Here is a 25,024-nt window from a genome sequence, read left to right on the forward strand (position 1 = left end):
GAGCTTTTCATGAGTTAAAAGAAAAACTCATGTCGACCCCAGCCCAGGGGCTACCTGACCTGACAAAACCCTTTACACCCTATGTGTCAGAAAGAGAAAAAATGGCAGTTAGAGTTTTAACCCAGACTGTGGGGCCCTGGCCAAGGCCAGTGGCCTATCTCTCAAAACAACTAGACAGGGTTTCCAAAGGCTGGCCCCAGGTCTAAGGGCCCTGGCAGAAATGGCCCTGTTAGCACAAGAAGCAGATAAACTAACCCTTAGGCAAAACCTGAATATAAAGGCCCCCATGCTGTGGTAACTTTAATGACTACCAAAGGACATCATTAGTTAACAAATGCTAGATTAACCTATGTGAAAATTCCCACATAACCACTGAAATTTGCAACACCCTAAACCCCACCACCTTTCTCCCGGTATCAGAGAGCCCAGTTGAACATAACTGTATAGACGTGTTAGACTCAGTTTATTCTAGCAGGCCCAACCTCCGAGACCATCCTTAAACATCAGTAGACTGTGAACGGTACGTGGACAGGAGCAGCTTCACCAACCGCTGCAAAGTGACTCTGAAGAAGATGACAAGCCCTGCTCCAGTCACACCCGGAAGCTGACTGGTCCACGCATGGCCAAAGCATGAGAAAACTCATCGCGGGACTCATTTTCCTTAAAATTTAGACTTTTACAGTAAGGACTTCAACTGACCTTCCTCAGACTGAGGACTGTTCCCAGTGTATACATCAAGTCACTGAGGTAGGACAAAAAGTTGCTATGGTCCTATTATTTTGTGGTTATTATAAGTGTGCTGGAACTCTAAAAAGAACTTGTTTGTATAATGTTATTCTGTACAAGGTTTGTAGCCCAGGAAATGACCAACCAGTTGTGTGTTATGACCCATCTGAGCCTCCCATGACCACAATTTTTAAAATAAGATTAAGGACTGAGGACTGGTGGGGGCTCAGAAACGATACGAATAAAGTGTTAGCTAAAACAGAAGAAAAAGGGGTGCCCAAACAAGTCACCTTAAAAGTTAATGTCTGTGCTGTCATTAATAGTAATAAGTTAGGAATGAGGTGTGGTTGTCTTAATTAGAAAAGAGGCTATATGGCAGAAAATAAGTACATCTGTCATAAATTAGGACTGTGTGGAAATAAATATAAATACTGGTCTTGTGTCATTTAGGCCACTTAGAAAAAAAAATGAAAAAGATCCAGTCCACCTTCAGAAAGGAAAAAATGGCCCTTCCTGTACTAAGGGACAATGTAACCCCTTAGAGCTAGTAATAACCAATCCCCTTGATCCTCGCAGGAAAAAAGAGGAGAGTGTGACCTTAAGAATCGACGGGGCGGGACTGGATCCTCAAGTAAACATCTTAGTTTGAGGAGAAGTTTATAAATGCTCTCCTAAGCCAGTGTTTTAAACTTTCTATGATGAACTAAATGTGCCAGTACCAGAAATTCCAGGAAAAACAAGAAATTTGTTTTTGCAATTAGCCGAGCATGTAACCCAGTCTCTCAATGTCACTTCATGTTATGTATGTGGAGAAACTGTAATAGGAGATCAATGGCCATAGGAAGCCCAAGAATTAGTACCTACAGACCAAGTTCCTGATGAATTCCCAGCTCAAAAGAATCACCCTGATAATTTCTAGGTCCTAAAAGCTTCAATTATTGGACAATATTGCATAGCTAGAGAAGGAAGAGAATTCACTCACCCCGTAGGATGACTTAGTTGTCTGAGACAGAAAGTGTATAATGGTACCACAAAAACAGTCACTTGGTGGAGTTCAAATCACACAGAGAGAAATCCATTTAGTAAATTCCCAAAGTTGCAAACTGTGTGGACCCACCCGGAGTCCCACTGGGACTGGACAGCCCCCACTAGATTGTACTGGATATGTAGGCATAGAGCTTACGCCAAATTACCCGACCAGCAGGCAGGTAGTTGTGTTACTGGCACTATTAAACCATCTTTCTTCCTACTGCCCATAAAAACAGGCGAAATCCTAGGCTTCCCTGTCTATGCTTTCCACGAAAAGAGAAGCATAGCTATAAGAAATTGAAAACATGATAAATGGCCCCCTAAGAGAATAATGCAATATTATAGGCCTGCTACTTAGGCACAAGACGGCTCGTGAGGATACCAGACCAGATGGTGGTGGTGGTGATGGTGGTAGTGTTGGTGATGGTGGTGGTGATGGTGGTGGTGGTGATGGTGGTGTTGGTGATGGTGGTGGTGTTGGTGATGGTGGTGGTGGTGGTGATGGTGGTGTTGGTGATGGTGGTGGTGGTGGTGGTGATGGTGGTGGTGGTGGTGATGGTGGTAGTGTTGGTGACGGTGGTGGTAATGGTGGTGGTGGTGGTGGTGATGGTGGTAGTGTTGGTGATGGTGGTGGTAATGGTGATGGTGATGGTGGTGATGGTGGTGATGGTGGTGGTGGTGATGCTGGCAGTGGTGGTGGTGATGGTGGTAATGGTGGTGGTGATGGTGGTGGTGGTGGTGATGGTGATGATGGTGATGGTAGTAATGGTGGTGGTGGTGGTGATGGTGTTGCTGATGGTGGTGATGGTGTTGCTGGTGGTGGTGGTGGTGGTGGTGATGGTGGTGGTGGTGATGGTGGTGGTGTGATGGTGGTGCTGATGGTGATGGTGGTGATGGTGGCACTGGTGATGGTGATGGTGGCAGTGGTGGTGGTGGTGATGGTGGCGGTGGTGATGGTGGTGATGGTGTGATGGTGGTGGTGATGGTGATGGTGATGTTGGTGGTGGTGGTGGTGGTGGTGGTAGTCTGGAGTGCAGGAGCAGGAGGTGGTAGTGGCCTGAGTCTGGTGACTGGCAGCCAGGGGTCTTGAGGACCCTGGACAGGTGGTCATCCAGAATCGTCTGCCTGTCTTCCTCGTGGCTGCCAGGGGACAGGGAGGGCGAGGGAGTGCTGGGTGGGCACCCCCTCCCGCTAGCTTGGACCCTTCCTTCTCTTTATCCTGCAGGGGAAGGCAGCTGAAATACACATTTTAGTATTCAACAAAAACTGCAGAGGACCCTTACATAGACGTCTGGAGTTCTGTGCCTGCCAGCGCTCTCCTCGGCAGTGCTCCCACGCAGCTGCCCTTGCCTCCTCTCATCTCCACCTCTGCTCCATTTGGCAAGATTGCTGCGCAGCTGCCCTCTGCCCGGGATGCCCTGCTCTGTGGTCAAGAATGGAACTACAGGGGAAAAGCTGGGGCGATTGCAGAGCTTACCTGATTAGTTTTCTTTTTTTAATAGATCCATATCTTTCATGGCCTATTATCCAATGCCTAACAGTAACGTCGTTTATTTCCTCCAGCTTTCTAGTTGTTTGAGGGAAGAGGAGGAATCCAATGCCTGTTACTGTATCTCACCCAGAAGCAGCAGTCCTGGTCAGTGGTTTTAACAGGTGGATACAGACCTGTGTATAGGTAAAGTTAGTGCAGTGCAGAGACGGAACAGAAAGGGGATGCCTGGAAAAGCAAATTCTTAGGCGAAGGAGGTGCTAAATCGATTCGAAAATGGGCGGTGGTGTCTGGCACGGTGGCTCACGCCTGTAATCCCAGCACTTTGGGAGGCCGAGGTGGGCGGATCCCTGAGCCCAGGAGTTAGAGACTAACCTGGGCAACTGGCAAAACCCTGTCTCTACAAAATACAAAAATTAGCCAGGTGTTGGTGGCTTGCACCTGTAGTCCCAGTTACTCGAGAGGCTGAGGCAGGAGAATCGCTTGAGCCCAGGAGGTGGAGTTTGCAGTGAGTCGAGATTACGCCACTGCACTCCAGCCTGAGCAACCGAGATCCGGTTTCAAAAAAAAAGTCGGGGTGAGGGGGAGGTAGGACAGACACCTCTTTCTCTGAAATAAAGAGAAGAAAGGTAAAAACTGGTTAAAAATTGTAAGAAACCTAGATAAGTCTGAAGATTAGAAAAGAACAAGAGGACTGGGCAGGCAGTTCTTCCTCACCCTCTCCGTCCTGGTCGTTTTAAGGGTTAGATAAAATAGCACTCAAACTGTAATACCCAGAAAAGTTGTGTTAGTATATTAAGGAGAAGGAAAACATTTTTCTTCTGTAGCATTATTATGAGACTTAGCAGCCTCCTGAGATGGTTTACACTTAATTCACATAATGAGTATTAGGGTGTTTCTCTTGACTTCCTGCATATAACTCTGAACTGAACTGGTACTTTTTTACTAACTATCTGAACCCAGAAAGCAACTAGCACCAATTCTAAAACCAGACTAAACCCTGGTACATCTGGTATCAGGTACACCTGGTACAGCTGGTATATCAGTACAACACACACATGCACGTTTAAACAACAAATGCATACATAGACCAGACAAATACATATTTACAATTTTGATTTTGGAAGGATAAATTTTATCTTTCAAACTAAGGATATTTGACTGAGGAGATAAACAAATCCCATAGATAGGAACTTGATATAATGTTAGTAACTTAAAATTTCCAAACTAGTCTTACAGCAATTATGAAAGTGAATATAATCCTTGGTGAGGTCACCCCACTGCTAGCTGGGCCAGTGATGTCAGTTTCAGTTGTTTTCTATACTCAGTTTATCACATAAAATCCCAGTTCAGCCTGCACATCTGTTTTTCCTCTGGGACTCATTTTAATTTCCTACCTAAGTTATCGTCCAGCTATGCTTGCTCAGCCTCACCCATGCCACCCTCTCTGCCTTTCTACTTGTATGGAAGCCCTCTTGAGCAATGCATTACAAAATTTTCAGTGTCTGCCTTTTTGGAAGTGGATGCCAGTAACTAAATTGCCAACACTGCCTCTTCAGACATTGAGTGAGATATTTTGTTAGTAAACCCTGGACTCTGTGTAAGAATTGCACACCCTTTGGGACATCAGGAAGACTCTCTGGGCCAGTGTTTAATGGAAATAGCAGCTAAGGCCTCAGAGAAAACACTTAGCTTCTGTTGCCCAGTCTGTTGTAGTGAGCTCTGGAGCACCTCACACTCCAGCTGCTTGGCAGGAAGTAGACTAGTCTTCAGTAAGTGTGTATTGGGTTGCTGCTACAATAGTAGCTCACAAAACTCAGAAGTGGAAAGAATATGCCCAATTTGCTCTATAACATGTCTGGCCTTCCTCCTTAGCTCATACCCACTGATTAGCAAGACAAAAACATTAAACCCCAAACTGGTTTAAGAGCTTAGTATGATCTACTCCATCCCTAAGATGGCATCTGGGTATGAGGGAGAAGACAGGAGTGGTTTTCATGCCTTTATGGCATTGGGGTAGGGTAGGCTTTGTGCTGGTCCTGGGGTGACTACTGGTTGATAATCACTGTACTAGTCACTAATCACAACAGCTGCTGGCCTCTCATGCTGTGTCTACACCTGGGGAAACGGTGATTTTTTCTTTTCTTTTTGCTTGGAGAGTGCTTTCAGGGAGCACCAACCAGCTTCCCTCATTGTCTCTGCTTCTCCTCAGCTCTTAATGGCTGAAGACCCTTGGGGAACCGCTCCCTTGTGTAGTCACCTCATCCTATCACAAAGGGCACCCACACTACACAGGAACTGAGAGTGCCCCAGGAGAATCAGGATACCCTGAGCAAACACTCTTGCCTAAGCTTGGCTGCCCTACATTAGCCATGGCACCCTTGCACGAAGTCTCCTCCCAGAATCTCAGACACTTCCCAGCACCTACAAAGAAACAATTCTGGATGTACATCTGGTCAACCCACTCTAACCCTTTTCTCTTCTTCTTTTTCTTGGAATTGTCCAAGGACAGACAGAAAAAGACTTTCTTCCCTGGCTCCATCCTCCACCTCATTCCTCAGTAGTTTAGCCCTCCTTTTAGTAAAACTCTAGTTATTGGTATGTTGAAAGGAGTATAAAGGAATTTAGACAATCATTTCAAGTTTCAAGCCAGGCTAGGATAAGTCTGGTTTTCGAGTGTCAAAGCTGAATATTTTGTTCATTTGCTTTGCATTCCTTGTAACAAACCGTAATAGTCTCTTATCTTCACCTCACTGTCCCAGGTGGATGATTGTCACAAGACAATGAGGCAATCTTTGGCAAGCTCAAAAAAAAAGTGAAAATCCATTAATAATTTAAAAAATATTTTTAAAACTGTTTCTTTTTTTTTTTCTTTTTTTCTTTTTGAGACAGAGTCTCGCTCTGTCGCCCAGGCTGGAGTGCAGTGACGTGATCTCTGCTCACTGCAACCTCCACCTCCTGGGTTCACGCCATTCTCCTGCCTCAGCCTCCCAAGTAGCTGGGACTACAGGCACCCGCCACCATGCCCAGCTAATTTTTTGTATTTTTTAGTGGAGACGGGGTTTCACCACGTTAGCCAGGATGTTCTCAATCTCCTGACCTCGTGATCCACCCGCCTCGGCCTCCCAAAGTGCTGGGATTACAGGCGTGAGCCACCGCGCCCAGCCTTAAAAACTGTTTCTGATGCTACTTAGGGGTAGGAGGTGGATATCAGGAATGGAGAGAGGCTTGGCTCACTTTTGGAAAAAAGTGCTTCCATGGATAATCAGAGACACTTTGAGGCTACTCCAGAGACCTGCTGTATTGCATGCTTGTAAGATCAGTGGAGACATTTGCAATCTTTGGTTGTGGCTAATGTGTTCCATATTGGAATTTTGCTTTGCTTTGTAGGAATGTTTTAGGTATTTTTGCTTTCTCGGAAGCCATTAATATGACAACATTGCCCATGTGTCATTACTCCAACTTCAGCAGCTGATTGATTTATTGTCTTGGAAACCCCTGAGGGAAAAAAAACAATCAGCATTCTTTCTTACTCATTAAGTACTTAATGTACAGTAGAAAATAATTGCCAGTATGTTAACCTTTCCAAAGCTTTTTCTAAATTGAAATTAATTTCTTCAGTCAATAAATATTTATTGAGCACTTTATTGATGGGGTTTCTAATAACTTATTGTAGTAAAAAAAAAGTGACTTGCATGTATATCTCATGGTGAATGTTTAATGAATATGTACTTCTGATCTATATTTATTTAACTCCATCTGGTCCCCTACTTTAGCTTAAATAAAATTGTAACCACTGGCATAAACTTGAGCTCTTTATCATCTCTAAACCTTCGGTTATCACATAAAGAGAGAGATTTGAGATCATCTAGCCCGAAGTCCCTTTCAAGGCTTAAAAAAGAAAAGACCTTTATGATTTTAATTATTCCCTAGATAAAATTAAACTATTCTTTGGCTGTAAATACCATGTCTTGAGTGGACATGAAGTTTTGCTGTATATGGAGGGGTCAAACCCCAGTCTTTGGATGGCAAAAGTGAATCTGTTAAATCATCCAAGAGTGATCCCAACTGGCCCTTTATGGAAGACGTGGAAGGAGTGAGGGTGATAGATCCTATTTTCAAGTATTGAGCTGCCAATCACTACAACAAAATGCAGAATGTGCTTCTAATGCCCCAGGAAAGAACCTGGAGAGACCACTGAAAATGGTCAACCTTAGTTCTCATTTTGTAAAACCTGAGAACACCATTACTTGAGAAGTTATTGTTGAATTAGCAAAGTCAAATTAATTTTGCGCTAATGATAAATATAAACACCTGCGAAAAGCCACTTGCAGACAATGGAATGAGGTTTTGAGAGTTGCAACTAAAGTTGGAAATCGCTATTCTAAGAGTTTGTGCTGTTTTCTGAGTATTGAAAAGCAGCCATGTTGTTGTAGTTAACAACACTGGTTTGGACCCAGGCAGGTGTGTTTAAATCCCAGCTTTGTCACACACATCAGTTATGATCTTAGGCGAGCTATGTATCCTCACGATGCTGTTTGCCCATCTTTAAAATGGGAACCAGGGCTCACCTTACTGGACTGTCCTGGATACTAGCTATGGATTTGATAAGATGATGCACATAAGCCCTCGAGCACACCATCACCCAATTCGCATATATTGAGGCTTTACCGTAATTATCATAAATACTTTGGGGCTCAAAAATGCTGGGTAGACTAATGTGCCACTGTGGAAAATGAAGTCAAAGGGGTGAAACCAACACCAATGTGAGGATGGCAGAGATGGGCATTGTTTGATTTGAAAAAAATTATGTAACCCTACATCCACCATACTTTTTTTGGTCCCTTTAGTTACTAAAATGTATCCTTGTGTGCTTGATCATTTGATATCCACCACAAAGCAACGTGACTTCATTCACTTTGCAGTAAGCGATATTCAAAAAGCAATCCATCTTATTACTCATCTCTGTATCTCAACACCTAATAGCATATGCTAAGTGCTCGATCTTTCTTAAATGAATGAATGAATAAATCTGCATTTTGTAGATGAGGAAAGCAATGCTCAGTGAAGTCCTGACTTGCCCAGTATTACATTGCTCAGAAGAGAGGGTACCAAGTCCAGACCACGCTACCTCTTAAGGAATAAGCTTCTGACAGAATTGCTCAGGAATTACATCCAGTAATCTACTAGGCTCCCGTGTTTAAGACAGTGTGTTCTTGACCATTGAACATGTTAGAACAGAAGCCAGAAAACATCTTTTAATGACATTTCCTGACTTTGGGGGAAGCATGACCAGTTCTCTGAAAGCCTTTCCTGCAATGAGATCCCATTTTGATCCTAAAGAATTTGTGCTCTATTAAGCAGTACATTTGCTAACAACTTCTTAGGTTCAGATCTTCTAACAGAAAATTAACTTTAGCTAATGTAAGAGACGTTTCCTGGGATGAAGGTAATATCAGGAAATGGGGCTTTAAATGCTAACAGCATCTATGTAGATAAGCGAAGCACAATTTCAGTGTACTAAAGATAAATTGAAGGGCAAATAGTTTAATGCTATCCCCCTTTTTTTTCCAGGAAAGTCTGGGAGGGTTCCAGTTATAAGCTTTTAAATGTGCACATGGTTCCCCTATGTTCTGTCTTTAAATGCTGAAGATTTATTAAAGCAAAGCATCACACTGCCAGACAGATATTATTAGAAACATTTTTATTTAAATTCAGACAATAGAAAGGTATGCAGAAAAAAATTACAGAAACTTGCAACAACAGTATGCAACTTGGAAAATTTATTAGTAAAGAAGGAGAGGAAAAGTTATTCCTAATTTTGCCAAGTACTGGGTTAGTCCTTAATAGAATAATTTATCAGTTCAGCAAAGTATACCCCCTTGCTGGTGTCTTTTGAGCAGACAGATTAACAACGTCATTAATCTACTAAACTGATATCTAGTAAAACCTTCCAAAGTAAAATAGTCAAGGCAGCATTTCCCCAACATTTGAGATACAACTTCGGGGAACTGAAATAATTACAGTAGAAAGTTAAAAAAAAAAAAAGTCATAGTGAATAGGTATAACCTGGATTTCAGCCCACAGATATTGCTTGTGGATCTGATGGAAAACAAACAATCTTAAACCTGGACAACTCCCGCCTGCCTCCGTCCCTGGCCCCAACCAGCAACACACATACAAAGATGCCCTGCCTAGACTGTGGAGGACAAAAGCCCTAGACTAATAACAAAATGACCTGGGCCCGGGAGCCCTGGATCTATGCCAAACCCTTTCTGAATTCTGGGTGGATGGGGCAGTGGGTTTAGGGTAAGGAATGTTTTACATTCCTTTAAACTTTGGCAAGTATACAAATGAGTCTTTTTTGATTGTCACTTTTATAAGGAAATATCATTCTACCCTTGAAAAGATATTTTTCTATCATATGTGACTTCCCTCTCAAACATTTGAGGGCAAATTTCTGTAAAATAGAGGTGGACTCAAACCTCTATTTTATAATGGTTAGTTACTTTCTCTATTTAAAAAGTGTATAAAAGGTATAGTCTAGGCCAGGTGTGGTGGCTCATGCCTGTAAGGCCAGCACTTTGGGAGGCTCAGGTCGGTGGATCATTTGAGGTCAGGAGTTCGAGATCAGCCTGGCCAACATGGTGAAACCCCATCATCTCTACTAAAAAATACAAAAAATTAGCTGGGTGTGGTGGCAGGCGTCTGTAATTCCAGCTACTCGGGAGGCTGAGGCAGAATTGCTTGAACCTGGGAGGCAGAGGTTGCTGTGAGCTGTACTCCAGCCTGGGCGACAGAGCAAGACTCCGTCTCAAAAAAAAAAAAAAAAATTATATACATACATATATATATATAGTCTATCATTGACAACCCCAAGATATTAGTGGTAATGGAGGTTTGAGAATATGGTTATTTTTTAATTGAGCCTCTATATATTTAATTTCTTTACAATAAATTACATATCAGACCTCTGATAATGCAAATTTCACCATTCCTTTCAACCTTAATACTCTCATGAAGGTATTAAAATCAGTAATGAGCCAAGAAGTATGGGGCTGACTATCTGCAGAGCTAATTTTTTCTAAAATGCTATAATTAGCTATATATTCACTTTTTTCTTATAAACTCTAAGCTTAAAAAACAAGAAGGTCAAGAATAAACAACGCTGTAAAATACTATTCCAAGAACTCACAATCTTCTTTGAACTCACAGCTCTTCCTTATGCCTACAATAATTTTGCTAACAGTAGCATGATTGTTCCATTCCAAAGGGTAACGAAAGGTGTTTAAAGACCAGATACAAGACCCAAAATTAGAGTCAAATCATAACTTAAAAGGGAAAATTACTGTTCATGGTATCAGGATAAAAGGAATTTTAAATGCTATTGATAATTCACTAGGTTAGGACTAAGTATTTATTTTAAAATAAAAGACTGGCCAGGCACAGTGGCTCACGCCTGTAATCCCAGCACTTTGGGAGGCTGAGGCGGGCAGATCACTTGAGGTAAGGAGTTTGAGACCAGCCTGGCCAACATGATGAAACTGTGTCTCTACCAAAAATATAAAAAATTAGCTGGTTGTGGTGGTGCATGCCTGTAATCCCAGCTACTCAGGAGGCTGAGGCAGGAGAATTGCTTGAACCCAGAGGCAGAGGTTGCAGTGAGCCAAGATCATGCCACTACACTCCAGCCTGGGCAACAGAGCAAGACTCCGTCTCAAAAAAATAAAGAAATAAAAATAAATAATAATTAAAAAAAAAAAAAAAAGACTGGGCCAGGCGTGGTGGCTCATGCCTGTGATCCCAGCACTTTGAGAGGCCAAGATTGGTGTATCACTTGAGGCCAGGAGTTCAAGATCAGCTTGGCCAACATGGTCAAACCCTGTCTCTACCAAAAAAATACAAAAATTAGCTGGGTGTGGTGGCACACACCTGTAGTTCCAGCTACTCAGGAAGCTAAGGTGGGAGAATTGCTTGAACCTGGGAGGCGGAGGCTGCTGTGAGCTGATAGCGCCACTGCACTTCAGCCTGAGCGACAAAGTGAGACTGTCTCAAAAAAATAAATAAAAAACAGGCTGAGCACGGTGGCTCAAGCCTGTAACCCCAACACTTTTGGAGGTTGAGGCGGGTGGATCACCTGGGGTCAGGAGTTGAAGATCAGCCTGATCAACATGGTGAAACCCCGTCTCCAGTAAATACAATAAATTAGCTGGGTGTGGTGGCACGTGCCTGTAAGCCCAGCTACTTGGGAGTCTGAGGCAGGAGAATCACTTGAACCTGGGAGGCAGAGGTTGCAGTGATCCGAGATTGCACCATTACACTCCAGCCTGGGCAACAAGAATGAAGACTCCGTCTCAAACAAACAAAAACAACAACAAATTAAAAAAAAAAAAAAAAAAAGACTGGCTATGCAGTTACTTTTCTGGTTACAGAAAAAATCCTGCAGACATTTATAGGAATAAATTATTGATCAATCCAAACTTTCACCATGAAGTAATCTTGTAAGTCTGGAGGACTCTTAAAGTTATGAATTATTATGGAAACATGGAGCTCCTAAGTTGCCATAATCTGTCTTCACATTGCTTGGGCTGAGGGTGGGGACAAAAAAGAGCAGGTGGGCTGTCTACCAAAAGAGATATAACCCATAAGGTGCATTCTTCCTAATGCAGTCATGGAATACTTCTGCCACACCTGTTTAACGGGTGACAGCATCTGTAAAAGTGACATTTGGATGGATGTCAGGAAGCCATCAACAAGCAGTTAACAAAGCACCCACTGTAGGCCTACAACTAGGCTTGTTTCTATGGCAAGTATAAAAATAAGGAGATACATGTGGGTCCTGCCTCCAAAAGCGTAAAATATTATTTTAAATGTGCTTTTTGTTTCTTATTTTAAAATCAGAAATTCTAAGTACTATGTAGATGTTAACTTTTCTTGGGTCTGTATCCTTTCCAGGAAAGGCAGGATAATAGGGAGGGCTTTGTCACAACTGGCAGATACTGCTGATAAATGACATAAATGACATACTCAAACACAAAACTCCAGCAATATAGTGACTGGTAGCTGCCAAAACTTTCTGCAAACCACATGAAACTGCTTGGGGAGAAGGCATTATGTAAATGCTAAGGTGTAACACCTAAGAAAATAGCTTTGAACTCTTAGGCCGTTTGGTTATATATGTCAAAGCTTGGATTTCCTAAACTAAGTCTTATTTAAACTATACTTATAGTTTACAAATGCTTATATATTTTACTGGACTTAATTTTGAACATAATGTCATCAAGTGCTGCCAAACCATTTTTGAAAAGATAATTCAAGAAATTAACAGAAAGCTCAATTATTGAAGCTTGCGGGGTGGGGGACCCTATCAGTGGACTGCATGACTGCAGACCACCCCCACCAAGGTACAGCCTTCAACACAGTCCAACCCTCCAAAAACATCAGGGAAAACATCTCCACCACAGATTCTATGTCATGCAAATGGAAAGATTCTGACAGCCTCTTTAAGATCTCATATCCTGGTCCCTAGGAGCTTCCTAACTTCTAGTGGCCATTAATTAAAGAAACACAATACCTTTATGAAGTAAGTGGTCTTTCAGGAAGACCGCAGTGTGACATGCCTGAAGAAATACATATTACAGACTGGGTGTGAATATATCTGTTGTTTCTAAGAGCTGGTGGCTCTTATATTGAATGAGCTGGCCACTTTGCCTAAACATGCTATGATTTAAACAAACACACCACGCACCATGAACTGTCATAGCATTTTTAACCCTCCATCAATATCCAACCTGTATAGAATGTGCAGAGAAGTCAGATCTTGAAGAGGCCCAAGTCTATATAGCTCTAAGGCAGGGAAGTCCTGTCTTCCTGATACTCATGTGGTTAAGGAAATTGCTAACTTGATGGGTTAATATTCACTCAACCTCTCAGGAAATTCTACTGTTGTGTCACCAGTGCATGTCATCTGAAGCTTTGTAAAATTGCTAAACCATACAAACCATACCATGTTATTTTGGAATTTGTACAACTTAATGCACCCTAATGGGAGCATAATGATTATGTTCATTCAAGTTATAAAGCAATTTTATATTTACAAATACTTTACAAAAATAATTCATTCTTTACATCAAATGTGATCAATAAAAATTAACCCAATTTCACAGATAAGCAACTAGATACTGATATAAATTACACAGAAATCAATTCAGAACAAAAAATATGAATTTATTCTCTTTAAACTTCCAGCCCTTGTAAGTCCTTCCTACCTCTAATTAATTCAGCAGAGTAGCTGAGCTAAAAGTTCACACAGGATTTACTACTCAACTCTGCTTCCAGCTTAAAGTAAGTAGGAGGAACACTACTCTTTAAAGTTCCATGGCTAAAGGATAAACAGAAACATAAGCGCACATCATTTCACAATTAGGCTCTTTCGGTTGCAGCCTAATTTGGGGGTTTGAAACATTCAGCTGGGAAATAGAGGGTCCATATAGAAACAGACCCAATTGTTGAAATAGAGTTTGAAATCACTCCAACATCTGATTTGTTTTCAAGGTTCACAATGAGGTCTTAACCAAGATATGAGACAGCAGTTGCTGAATCTCAATTGTCATGATCTTCTGTGTGTTCCATTTCAACCCCCTGCTATATCCACTGTATTCATCATCACAGTAAACAGGTATAGAATTTCCGTCACAAACAGTATGAATAGCTAAGTTACATCTCATTGGACGAGCCTATCCATACTCTTAAGACTCAAGTTATTTCTGTTATCTCTAAATGTGTGGCTTCTAAGAACAGGAACGTAACTTACTTTTCAATCTAACAGTGCAAATCAAATTACATGGATTCTAAAAACACCAATTGACCTAAAAGAAGAGGTATTCATTGGGGGAAAATGGCTACTTATTCAATTTGTATGAGAAAATGGGAAAAAAGAAGAAAAATAAACTATGTTTACAGGATATGACAGAATATCCCATAAACTAACGTTATCACAATAAAAATGCTGCATAATAAATAACAGTTATTTTAAACATAAACATCTTCATATAAAATATATTGTCAAATTTGAAACTAAGTTCAAACTTTCTTGTAAAATAGCCTCTAGAACACCAATTGAGGTAACAGGGACTCAAGAATACTGAATAAATGAACATTACATAATTTGCATTAATAACTTTTAAACCTGACTCTTTAATAAATCTTGGAATATCTCTTTTGGTTGTAAAAAAGATATTCGGTTAAGAGTTTGGATTCTATTTTGATGTTTAGCAAGCCAAATTATCTTTTTTGTATGATGCTTAAAATGTAAACAGCACTGCTTGACACAATAATTATAAACTACATGAATGAAAGATTTGCTAAAAATTTCATTTACTAAAATCAGCCATTTTTCTGATTTTATCCTGACAAAAGAGTAAATTACACCTTGGGATATATATATATGTTTTCTTTCTGTCAGTTTAATCCATTTTATTGACTTCTCAATTAACAACAAAATTCATTTGGACAGTAAATCAGAAAATACTTTCTATGGTGGCTTTAAATTACATTTTTTAACCCAAAAATGTTATCCAGAGCCATTTTAGACAACAAATGTATCTGAAGTACAAACAGTAAAAATTCACATTCCCTTCAGTAACTCTCCTTCCACTTAGAACACAATGAACTTCTTAGGTAGGCAGAGTTCTCGTTCACTTAACCACAACCCCATTTTAGCACAGAACTGCAGCAAAAAGAATTGAAGAAGTGATTAGAAAGGATATGCATTATTAATAAACCATATGCTATGTGAGTGTTAGGATCCCACGAAATATTTTACTGTATATTTAAAAAAAAATCCCTTCTCAAGGGCACTGCTTTCATTCAAGGACTGATTTCATTACCTACTTCATTATCTTTTATAGTGAAATGCTCCTTTTCAAGTTATTAATACACATTGGAGTTGTTACCAGCAAACACTGTCCTACACCTGCAGTTCAAAATATGAGTAGCAGTCTAATACTTAGATTCAGTTATAAATTATATACGTATAAAACAAAGAGTTGCCATTATTTATATATTGTAATAAATACACAAGAATGAATACAAGTTATTTTTCATAAAATACAATTTCTAATCAATTTAGGGGATTTCCACACTATGAGGACATTAAATACTTAAAACACCAGGTAATCCCCTCTGTTACAGAATGCCAGCCAGGTGAGATCTTAAAGAGATTCTTTATTGATAGCCAAATACTGTTGACTATACTAGCAATCTGTATTTTCTTGCTATTTAAGAAAAAAATACAGAACCTAGACATTTAAAACATTATCCGTGTAATAATCACTACAGACTCTCACTGGGTCTTTAAAAATTTTGTTAAAAATCGCCAAAGTCATGATGAACACAATTAATGCAGCTACATCATTTGAAAAAGCAATATAAATTATGCTGTTAAAGACAAAAACATTGACATACATAAACATCACAATGTAACACAGCAGTAACTAATTGCTATTTCATATGAAAAATTAAATGTAAAAAGTTATGCTAGAGAACTTGGAAATTTTTCACTTTAGCAAAATGTTCTATTTATATACCTCCAACTTCTATGATACAGTATACAATAAAATACTGTAAAAAGATATGACATTCAAATGCTTCATTTACACAAATAATATTGCCAATACTAATAAAAGTGATGCCCTTAAACATGAACTGCTCTGCTAATTGTAATTTTAAAATGTTTTCTTTACTTGATTTTACATTTTAATTAGCAGGTAGCATTACATATTAATCAGTTCTGTGCTGACAAATAAGAGAGGTCCTAGTCAAAATACTGTTTCTCAAAAGTAATGTACATCATATTGCTTGAAACTAAACAACCATATAAAAAGTGGCAATCATTTATCTAAACATTGATTATGAAAGACAACTGGCATATATTCAGGCAGAGTGTTGAGTTCATGATTGTTTATTTACAATAAAAGTACTTTTACTGAAGCTAACATAAGTTTTTAGGTCAATTACTACAGTCTCTTAAAGTTATAAAAATATTATATAAAATACCACAGGCTTTAGAGGCTATAACTTCATGTGGTTCTGATACTAGCAGCTGAAAAGTGTTTATAATTTAAAAATAAATAAACTATAGAGGTAAACCAGTTACAAAACAGCAGAGGACTGAGATAGTCACAAGAGTGAAAAGAATTGCTCAGTTACACAACAGCTAACAAAATGGTGAAGCGGTTGGATCAAAAGTTTTAAAAACCTCTTTCAGAGATTTGTCATCTGTTTCTCTACCGGGATCATTATCTGGGGTTGGGCTCCCCTGTCCTGGCTGCCTTGCCTGCCTTGGATCACTGTACTGTGGCCTAATTAAGCCTGTTAATGCCTGAACAGGAAGGCTGTGCACTGCTGGGACCTGAACCTTACCGGAACTCCTGGGAATATCTGCCTGTGGGTCAGCTGGCCCGTCAAGAGTGACTTCCACATTTGGATTGGCTTTTTGTGGAAGGCTAGCTTCTCCAGGAGAAGGTTCATTCTTGTCACTACTTTTTAAGCCACCACTTTTTTTCTGGTTCTTTGAGTTTTCTCCTGAAGAAGCTGTTGCTAGCTCTGATGTGGATGATGAACCATGATCCCTAGGGTCATACAAACTAATACCACTAAGAACTGAAGTTGAAGTTCCCAGTGGAAGGCCAGCTGAGGAAGAGAGTTTAGGGGCATATGGAGGCAGAGCCCCGGAACCAGAATTGCTAGTTCCTGCCCCTGAGGGCTGTGATGAACCAGGGTTTGATCTGGATAAGTGAGGGGCACCCTTTGATGTATGTGAATCCTTCATAACCACTTGATGAGACTCTGTATTGGGCAGTCTGTGAAGCCTAGGATCAAAATTTTTTTGTAGTCTAGGATCTCCTAATTTAGCTCCTGAACCGTGTGAGTCTCCAAATTGTTCTAGGTAGCCTTCTCTGTTTGTTGTGTTAATTTTGGCTTTGGCTGCTAATTTTGGATCAATGGACACTGTGTTTTGATGAAGATCACTTTTTGTATTCCATAATCTATTTAGCCTCTGGTCAGCTATAAGTGGGGGCAGAGGTAAATTGATTGAAGACACTGGATCAGGTTTAGGTAAAGGTACTGGAAGTAAGTCTTCGGGAGCCCACACGATGTGTTTTGCAAAGTTGGGTTTGGTTAGAGTAATGTCCATTTTAATGTGACTGAACTGTCTCAATTGTGACCTTGGATCCTGGAGCATTATGCCAGGTGAGGCATCCAAAGGTATTAAGAAAGCTTTTTCTCTCAGTTCTCTTTCTGTATCTTCATCATCATCATCGCCTCTTTTGTGTTTGACATTAGTGCCAGCATTTGCATGATGCAAATCAAACTTTGCTCCACCAACAGAAGAGCCTATGTGACCACTTCCATTCCCTCTCAATTTCCTGGGATCCCACGCAAGTCTAAGATCCAGTGGGGCAGACTCAGAAGGCTTTCTAATGTCTTGCCTTGGGATAGTCCTAAGCCTAGGGTCAACCACTTGGTTTCCTTTACTTTTCTCTTTAGCAAGTCTTGGATCAGTAGGAGCGCTGAGTTCTGTGGAAGGTTGTTGCTGATTCCTTAAAGTTTCTGTTTGTTTCTGTAATGTTTTCAGTATTGATTTGACACTGCTTCCTTCTTCCTCTTCACTACTGGAATACCAGTTAACTGTATCATCTAAATGCAGACAAAAACTTATTATAAACTTTATATTATAAACTTATAATATAATAATTATAATTATAAATTATTCTTTATAATATGGCTACATTTATATGTAGCCTTAATTAATATTAAAAAACCCATACTATTTCTGAAATAAGTATAATCTAACTTCAAGAAAATGCATAACAAAAATGCCAGATTTCAATACTGGAACAAAATAAGATGTGGTAAGAAAACTATCGATTCAGTCATTATACTCTATTAAGGAAGTGGGGTGATACTAGAATATGTGTAATGTCCTTCCAGTCAGAGAAAAGGCAGGACCTTTCCTTCCAACTGGCCAAAGGGAATTCAGATATGTGTGTTGTATGTGTGGTGGGCTGTAGGAGAAAGGAAAATGCTGTTAGCATTCTAAAATATGCTAGGTCTCTTCAAATCAAGCATTCCTTAAGCTTCCTAGCTCTGAATTTATCAAGTTAACAATGGACTAAAAAGAAAACAAAACACTGAAAGTGATGGTTAAGGTAGCAATGGAAACTGAGCAAATGAGGAATGGGGTAGAGACTTTTCATTTACTCTTTATTATATGTTTAGATATTTGACCTGTGTGACTATATTAGCCATTCAAACATTAACTTTAAAAATAACAAAACTGGCTGGGCGTGGTGGCTCACACCTGTAATTCCAGCACTTTGGGAGGCCGAGGTGGGCGGATCACGAGGTCATGAGATCGAGACCATCCTGGCTAACTTGGTGAAACCCCGTCTCTACTAAAAATACAAAAAAATTAGCCGTGCGCGGTGGCGGGCACATGTAGTCCCAGCTACTCAGGAGGCTGAGGCAGGAGAATGGCGTGAACCTGGGAGGCGGAGCTTGCAGTGAGCTGAGATCGAGCCACTGCACTCCAGCCTCGGCAACAGAGCAAGACTCCATCTCAAAAAAAAAAAAAACCTACCATCCTAAAACTTACATACTTTATGAGAACACTTTGAGTCTTACTCTTAAAGCCTATTTAACTCTAGCATATTAGATGCAAGTTTAAGAAGCCTACCTAAAGAAGCCTACCTATCATAAGTCTTTTCTCTAGCAGAAGGAATTACAAACTGATGTTTCAGAAGGGTGATTCTCCCTCCTCTCCATTAAAATATACACAGGTTGGCTCTGAATTGGCCACAAGGTATCTACTGTTCACATTCTTGCCAGAACGTAAGAGCCAGAACATGGAATACAGATATATAGATATACTGTATATGCATATATGTATCTCCATCCTGGAGTATCTTGGATCAGCAGACTATCCTAGATATTCTCATTTTCACCTCATCTCACTGCTCACTAATGCATGCCTACTACATGGAACTTTAGTGTTACAGGGTTAGTTTGAACAAAGCAGTGCTTACAAAACAAGCATTGGTATTTAGGGTAGAATGTGGATTAAAACAGCATATGGTATGTCACAATTGCAAAAAGTTTTACTCAGATCTCAATATCTGAAAAAACTACTTATAGACACTAGATCTCTTTTCTTCTCTTTGACATCAAGGAAATCTACAGATGGATTTGTGATTCACTTTTACCTGCTGCAATTACTTTAAATATTTCTGTGTAGTAATTTCACTCCTCATAGTATTTGTTACTTCTATCCTTACTTTCCTTTCATTCCCATATCAATATATTTTATAAGCATTATATATATATTTCATGATTTATAAAGCATACTTAAAATCTTTCTTAAATGAGAGTGAAAATAGTAACAGAGGGAGAGTAGAAGAACAGAGACAGGCTGGTGGAAAACAGATATTAGATAAAAAATGATAATTAGCAGCTTTTTATCAAAGCAGAGATAAAATGCATAAAAGCATTAAAATCCATAAAAATTAACACAAACACAAGTAAACCTAGCTGTTCAAAATATTTCTGTATCAGAGCCAACAACTCCCATAGAACATTACCAATTATATAACATTATAGAATAAAATTTTCTATTATCTAAAAGTTTTAATATCTTTGTTTATGAAAACATAAAACTTTTAAGACTATCGAAAGATTACTTTTTTTTTTTTTTTTTTTGAGACAGAGTCTCGCTCTGTTACCCAGGCTGGAGTGCAATGGCATGATCTCGGCTCACTGCAACCTCCGCCTCCCGGGTTCAAGCGATTCTCCTGCCTCAGCCTTCTGAGTAGCTGGGACTACAGACATGCACAAACATGCCCAGCTAATTTTTACATTTTTAGTAGAGACAAGGTTTCACCATGTTGGCCAGGATGGTCTCGATCTCTTGACCTCGTGAGCTACCCGCCTTGGCCTCCCAAAGTGCTGGGATTACAGGCGTGAGCCACTGTGCCCGGCTGAAAGATTGCTATTAAAATGCTTATAATTTAAATTGTACAGGAAATTCACTTATTAGGAATCCTTCATTCTCCTGTGATGTTAGGTAAATGAAGAATTAATAATATCTTCTTTGAAAATGTAACAAAAAATGTTCACTTACATTGATCCAAGAAACTGAAGAGGACACCAAAAATTGGAAAGATATTCCATGTTCATGGATTGGAAGAATCAATATTGTTAAAATGTCCATACTACCCAAAGCAATCTACAGATTCAATGCAGTTCCAATCAAAATACCAATAGTGTTCTTCACAGATATAGAAAAAACTATCCTAAAATTTATATGGAACCACAAAGGACTCAGAATAGCCAAACCTATCCTGAGCAAAAAGAACAAAACTAGAGGAATCACATTACCTGGTCAAATTATACTACAGAGCTATGGTAATCAAAACAGCATGGTACCTCCATAAAAACAGACACATAAGCTGGGCACAGTGGCTCACACCTGTAATCCCAGCACTTTGGGAGGCCAACGCAGGCAGATCACTTGAGGCCAGGCATTTGAGACCAACCTGGCCAACGTGGTAAAACCGTGTCTCTACTAAAAATACAAAAAAATTATCTGGGCATGGTGGCGCACACCTGTAGTCCCACCTACTTGGGAGGCTGAGGCAGGAGAATGGCATGAACCTAGGAGGCAGAGGTTGTGGTGAGCCGAGATCGCACCACTGTACAACAGAGTGACACTCTGTCTTAAGAAAAAACAAAAACAAAAACAAAAAAATGAACTAACAAAAAACAGACACATAGACCAATGGAACAGAACAGAGAACCCAGAAAGAAACCCATACATCTACAGTGAACCGATTTCGACAAAGGTGCTAAAAACATACATCGGGGAAAGGACAATCTCTTCAATAAATGGTGCTGGGAAAAACTGGATATCCATATGCAGAAGAGTAAAACTAGACCCCTATCTCTCACCATACACAAAAATCAAATCAAAATGGATTAAATACTTAAATCTAAGACCTCAAACTATGAAACTGCTACCAGAAAACATTGGGTAAACTCTCCAGGTCACTGGTCTGGGCAAAGATTTCTTAAGTAATACCTCACAAGCGCAGGCAACCAAGCAAAAATGGACAAATGGGATCACATCAAGTTAAAAAGCTGCATTGTGAAGGAAACAAATGATGAGACAATCCACAGAATGGGAGAAAATATCTGCAAACTACCTATCTGAGAAGGGATTAATAACTAGAATATATAAGGAGCTCAAACAACTCTATAGGAAAAAATCAATAATCCAATTTAAAAATGGGCGAAATATCTGAATAGACATTTCTCAAAAGAAGACATAAAAATGGCACACAGGTATATGAAAAGGTGCACAACATCACTCATCATCAGAAAAATGCAAATCAAAACTACAGTAAGATAGCATCTCACCCCAGTTAAAATGGGTCTTATCCAAAAGACAGGAAATAACAAATGCAGGCAAGGATGTGGAGGAAAGAGAACCTTCATACACCGTTGGTGGGAAAGTAAATTAGTATGACCACTATGAAGAACAGTTTGAAAGTTCCTCAAAAAACTAAAAATAAAGTTACCATCTGATCCAGCAATCCCACTGCCAGGTATATACCCAAAAGACAGGAAATCAGTATATCAAAGAGATATCTGTACTCTCACGTTTACTGCAGCATTATTCACAATAACCAAGATTTGGAAGCAACCTAAGTGTCCACCAACAGACAATGGCCAGGCACGGTGGCGCACACCTGTAATCCCAGCACTTTGGGAGGCCGAGGCGGGCAGATCACCTGAGGTCAGGAGTTCGCGACAAGCGTGGCCAACACAGTGAAACCCCATCTCTACTAAAAATATAAAAATTAGCTGGGCATGGTGGTGCACACCTGTAATCCCAGCTACTCGGGAGGCAGAGGCACGAGAATTGCTTGAACCTGGGAGGGAGAGGTTGCAGTGAGCCGAGATCGTGTCACTGAATCCCAGCCTGGGTAACAGAGTGAGACTCTGTCTTAAAACAAAACAAAACAAAAAACAGACAATGGATAAAGAAAATGTGGCATATATACACAATGGAGTACTATTCAGCCATAAGAAGAATGAGATCCTGTCATTTGCAACAACAGGGAACTGGAGGTCATTATGTTAAGTGAAATAAGCCAGGCACAGAAAGACAAACTTCTCATATTCTCACTTATTTGTGGGAGCTAAAAATTAAAACATTTGAACTCATGGACATAGAGAGTAGAAGGATGGTTACCAGAGACTGGGAAGGGTAGCTGGCAGATAGGGAGGAAGTGGGGACGGTTAATGGGTACCAAAAGTTTAAAAGAATGAATAAGACCTAGTATTTGATAGCACAACAGGGTGACTATAGTCAATAATAATTTAATTGTACATTTTAAAAAAAACTAAAAGAGTATAACTGGATTGTTTGTAACACAGAGGATAAATGCTTAAGGTGGTGGATACTCTATTTACCCTGATGTGATTATTATGCATTGCATGCCTCTATCAAAATACCTCATGTACTCCATAAATAGATATACCTACTACGTACCCACAAAAATAATTTAAAAATTATAAATATATATATTTTAAATGCTCATATAATAGCTTGCAGCTACCTAGCGTTACATAGTTTTACATAGTTTTTCATAAATGTCATGTTTAAGAGTGGCCAAACATCAGTTTTGTAATTCATAAACAGAACTGGATGCTTTAAACTTTTCTCATCCTTTACTGAATTAACTAACTGTTGTATACTTACCAGTATCAAAAATACTAAGATAAACTTAGTTTCCATATAATCTTTTTATATTTAAAAATATTTCTTATTATAGCAGATCCTTAATTATAGAGCCTATGACATAAAAATATCTCTAATAACTGAATCATTTTGAAATTGGGCTAGAATTCAAAATCCTTAAACTGAAAGGTGTCCTTTTCCTGTTCTATTTATTTTCTTCAGAAAAAAAAAGCAAAAGGCTTAATTACTTGCAAGTCTGCACAACCTTGAACTCTAGCTTCAGATCTTTTCACTGCTTCAAGTCAAACCTTTAGCAATTAAGTATTAATGCAATTAATGGCACTGAAACCACAATCAATCACAAGATAGTGGCTATGAAATACATTGGAAATAGAAGTCAGAGCTCATTTTTAATCCTTTTTTTTTTTTTGAGACTGAGTCTCACTCTGTTGCCTAGCCTCACTGCAACCTCTGCCTCCCAAGTTGAAGCGATTCTCCTGCCTCAAGCTCCAGAGTAGCTGGTACTACAGGCACATGCCAACACGACCACCTAATTTTTGCATTTTTAGTAGAGATGGGGTTTCACCATGTTGGCCAGGTTGGTCTCGAACTCCTGACCTCAGGTGATTCACCTGCCTCAGCCATTTAAAAATTTTAACCCATCCAAATAGGTAAGATGCTATTAATAACTTCTGACACACCTTCTTCCTTGCTTGGTGCCCTATGAGGTTGGGTGCTGGTTTGTTCTTCATCTTCTTGGTATCTCTGAGTAAGTCTTACAAAAAGAGCTCTTTGCACTGCAGGGAGGAGGCCTGGTACAGGCAGAGGGCCATGGCCTGTCCTAGTGCTGCTGCCATCAGACCCACTCCCATGGTTAGGTGAGTCTTGAACAACAGGAGGCTGCTGCTGGGCAAATTCACCATGCCACATCCCATCTACATGTATAACATGGGGAGAGACAGTCATTGAGTGAGCACAAAACTTCACCAGTCATAAGAAATGAAAGCTTTCATCACAGGCACACTGGATTATCAAATTATATCATTTAAAATATTTCTAAAAGTTATCTAAAATTCTATTGTTTCAAAAGTTTGGCAAACTGCAAACATTTTAAGGTTTCAATCTTATCAATTTTACTCAGCTTTACTTAAAACTTACGTTTCTGTCATGCTTTTAATGAAAAATAGGACTGTATTTTAAATTAGGAATAAATTATTTCAAAAAGTAAACTTACCACCAGAGTTATTGGGTGGCTGAAAATTATGTATAGAATGTTGTGCATAGTAATTATCGTAAAACTCAGCTGGGTTTTGCAGGGACTCATAATTGGTGTTGAGCTGCATTTCACCAGGACTTTGCTGGTATGATGAACCTGGAGAACAGTGATTCTCTCTGGGTACTTTCATCACATGTCCTGGAAAGCCTGGGGAGTGGTAAGCCCCACCCATACTTGGCGGTGTCAAAGATGTGTCTGGTTGAACAAGCACTCCAGCTTGATTTTGAGGACCTACAATTTCAGGTGGACCAGGTGGTAAAGGTGGGCTCTGTGGCACTGGTAGACCAGGAGGTCCTGCACATGGGTGATGTCCAGGGGAGCCTGGGTGCATCACAGGACTACTGTGTCCCTGAGACATGTTAGGTCCAGGACCTGGACTTGACCCAGAACTATAGATATGTTGAGGGTGTGGACTGCTTCCCTGAAATTGTGGTCCTGGTGGTGAGGCACTGTTATAAAATGCTGGTGGCCTGTAGACAGAAATAATAGTATTTCTTAGTTCAAAGAAAAAGAAACAAACAAGAATGTTAACACTTCTAAACAGATATTGGTTAAGTACTTTTTTTTACATCAGAATAGAATACTGTGTGTTTAAGAAGCAATTTGTTCCATATCGTCGATAGGTAGAAACACGAAATAGACCTCATGCTTTCATTTTAGCCCACTTGCTGCTTACCGTTAGCTGTTCTAAAACTTACTGTTT

General features: G+C 39.8%; 1 protein-coding gene across 1 annotated transcript in view; it reads right to left on the minus strand.

Annotated features, from left to right (window-relative positions):
* Positions 1–8,929: 8,929 nt before the first annotated feature.
* The window catches only part of ZC3H6 (zinc finger CCCH-type containing 6), a 68,068-nt gene continuing 51,973 nt past the window's right edge, over positions 8,930–25,024 (minus strand). Inside the window, exons 10-12 of the mRNA XM_055107413.2 lie at positions 24,280–24,791; positions 23,747–23,980; positions 8,930–17,944 (exon numbers count right to left, since the gene is read on the minus strand). Coding sequence (XP_054963388.1) covers positions 16,461–17,944; positions 23,747–23,980; positions 24,280–24,791 — 2,230 coding nt within the window. The 3' untranslated portion in view covers positions 8,930–16,460. The remainder of the gene's footprint in view (positions 17,945–23,746; positions 23,981–24,279; positions 24,792–25,024) is intronic.

Source organism: Pan paniscus, chromosome 12 (assembly GCF_029289425.2).
Source record: "Pan paniscus chromosome 12, NHGRI_mPanPan1-v2.0_pri, whole genome shotgun sequence".
Lineage (NCBI taxonomy): Eukaryota > Metazoa > Chordata > Mammalia > Primates > Hominidae > Pan > Pan paniscus.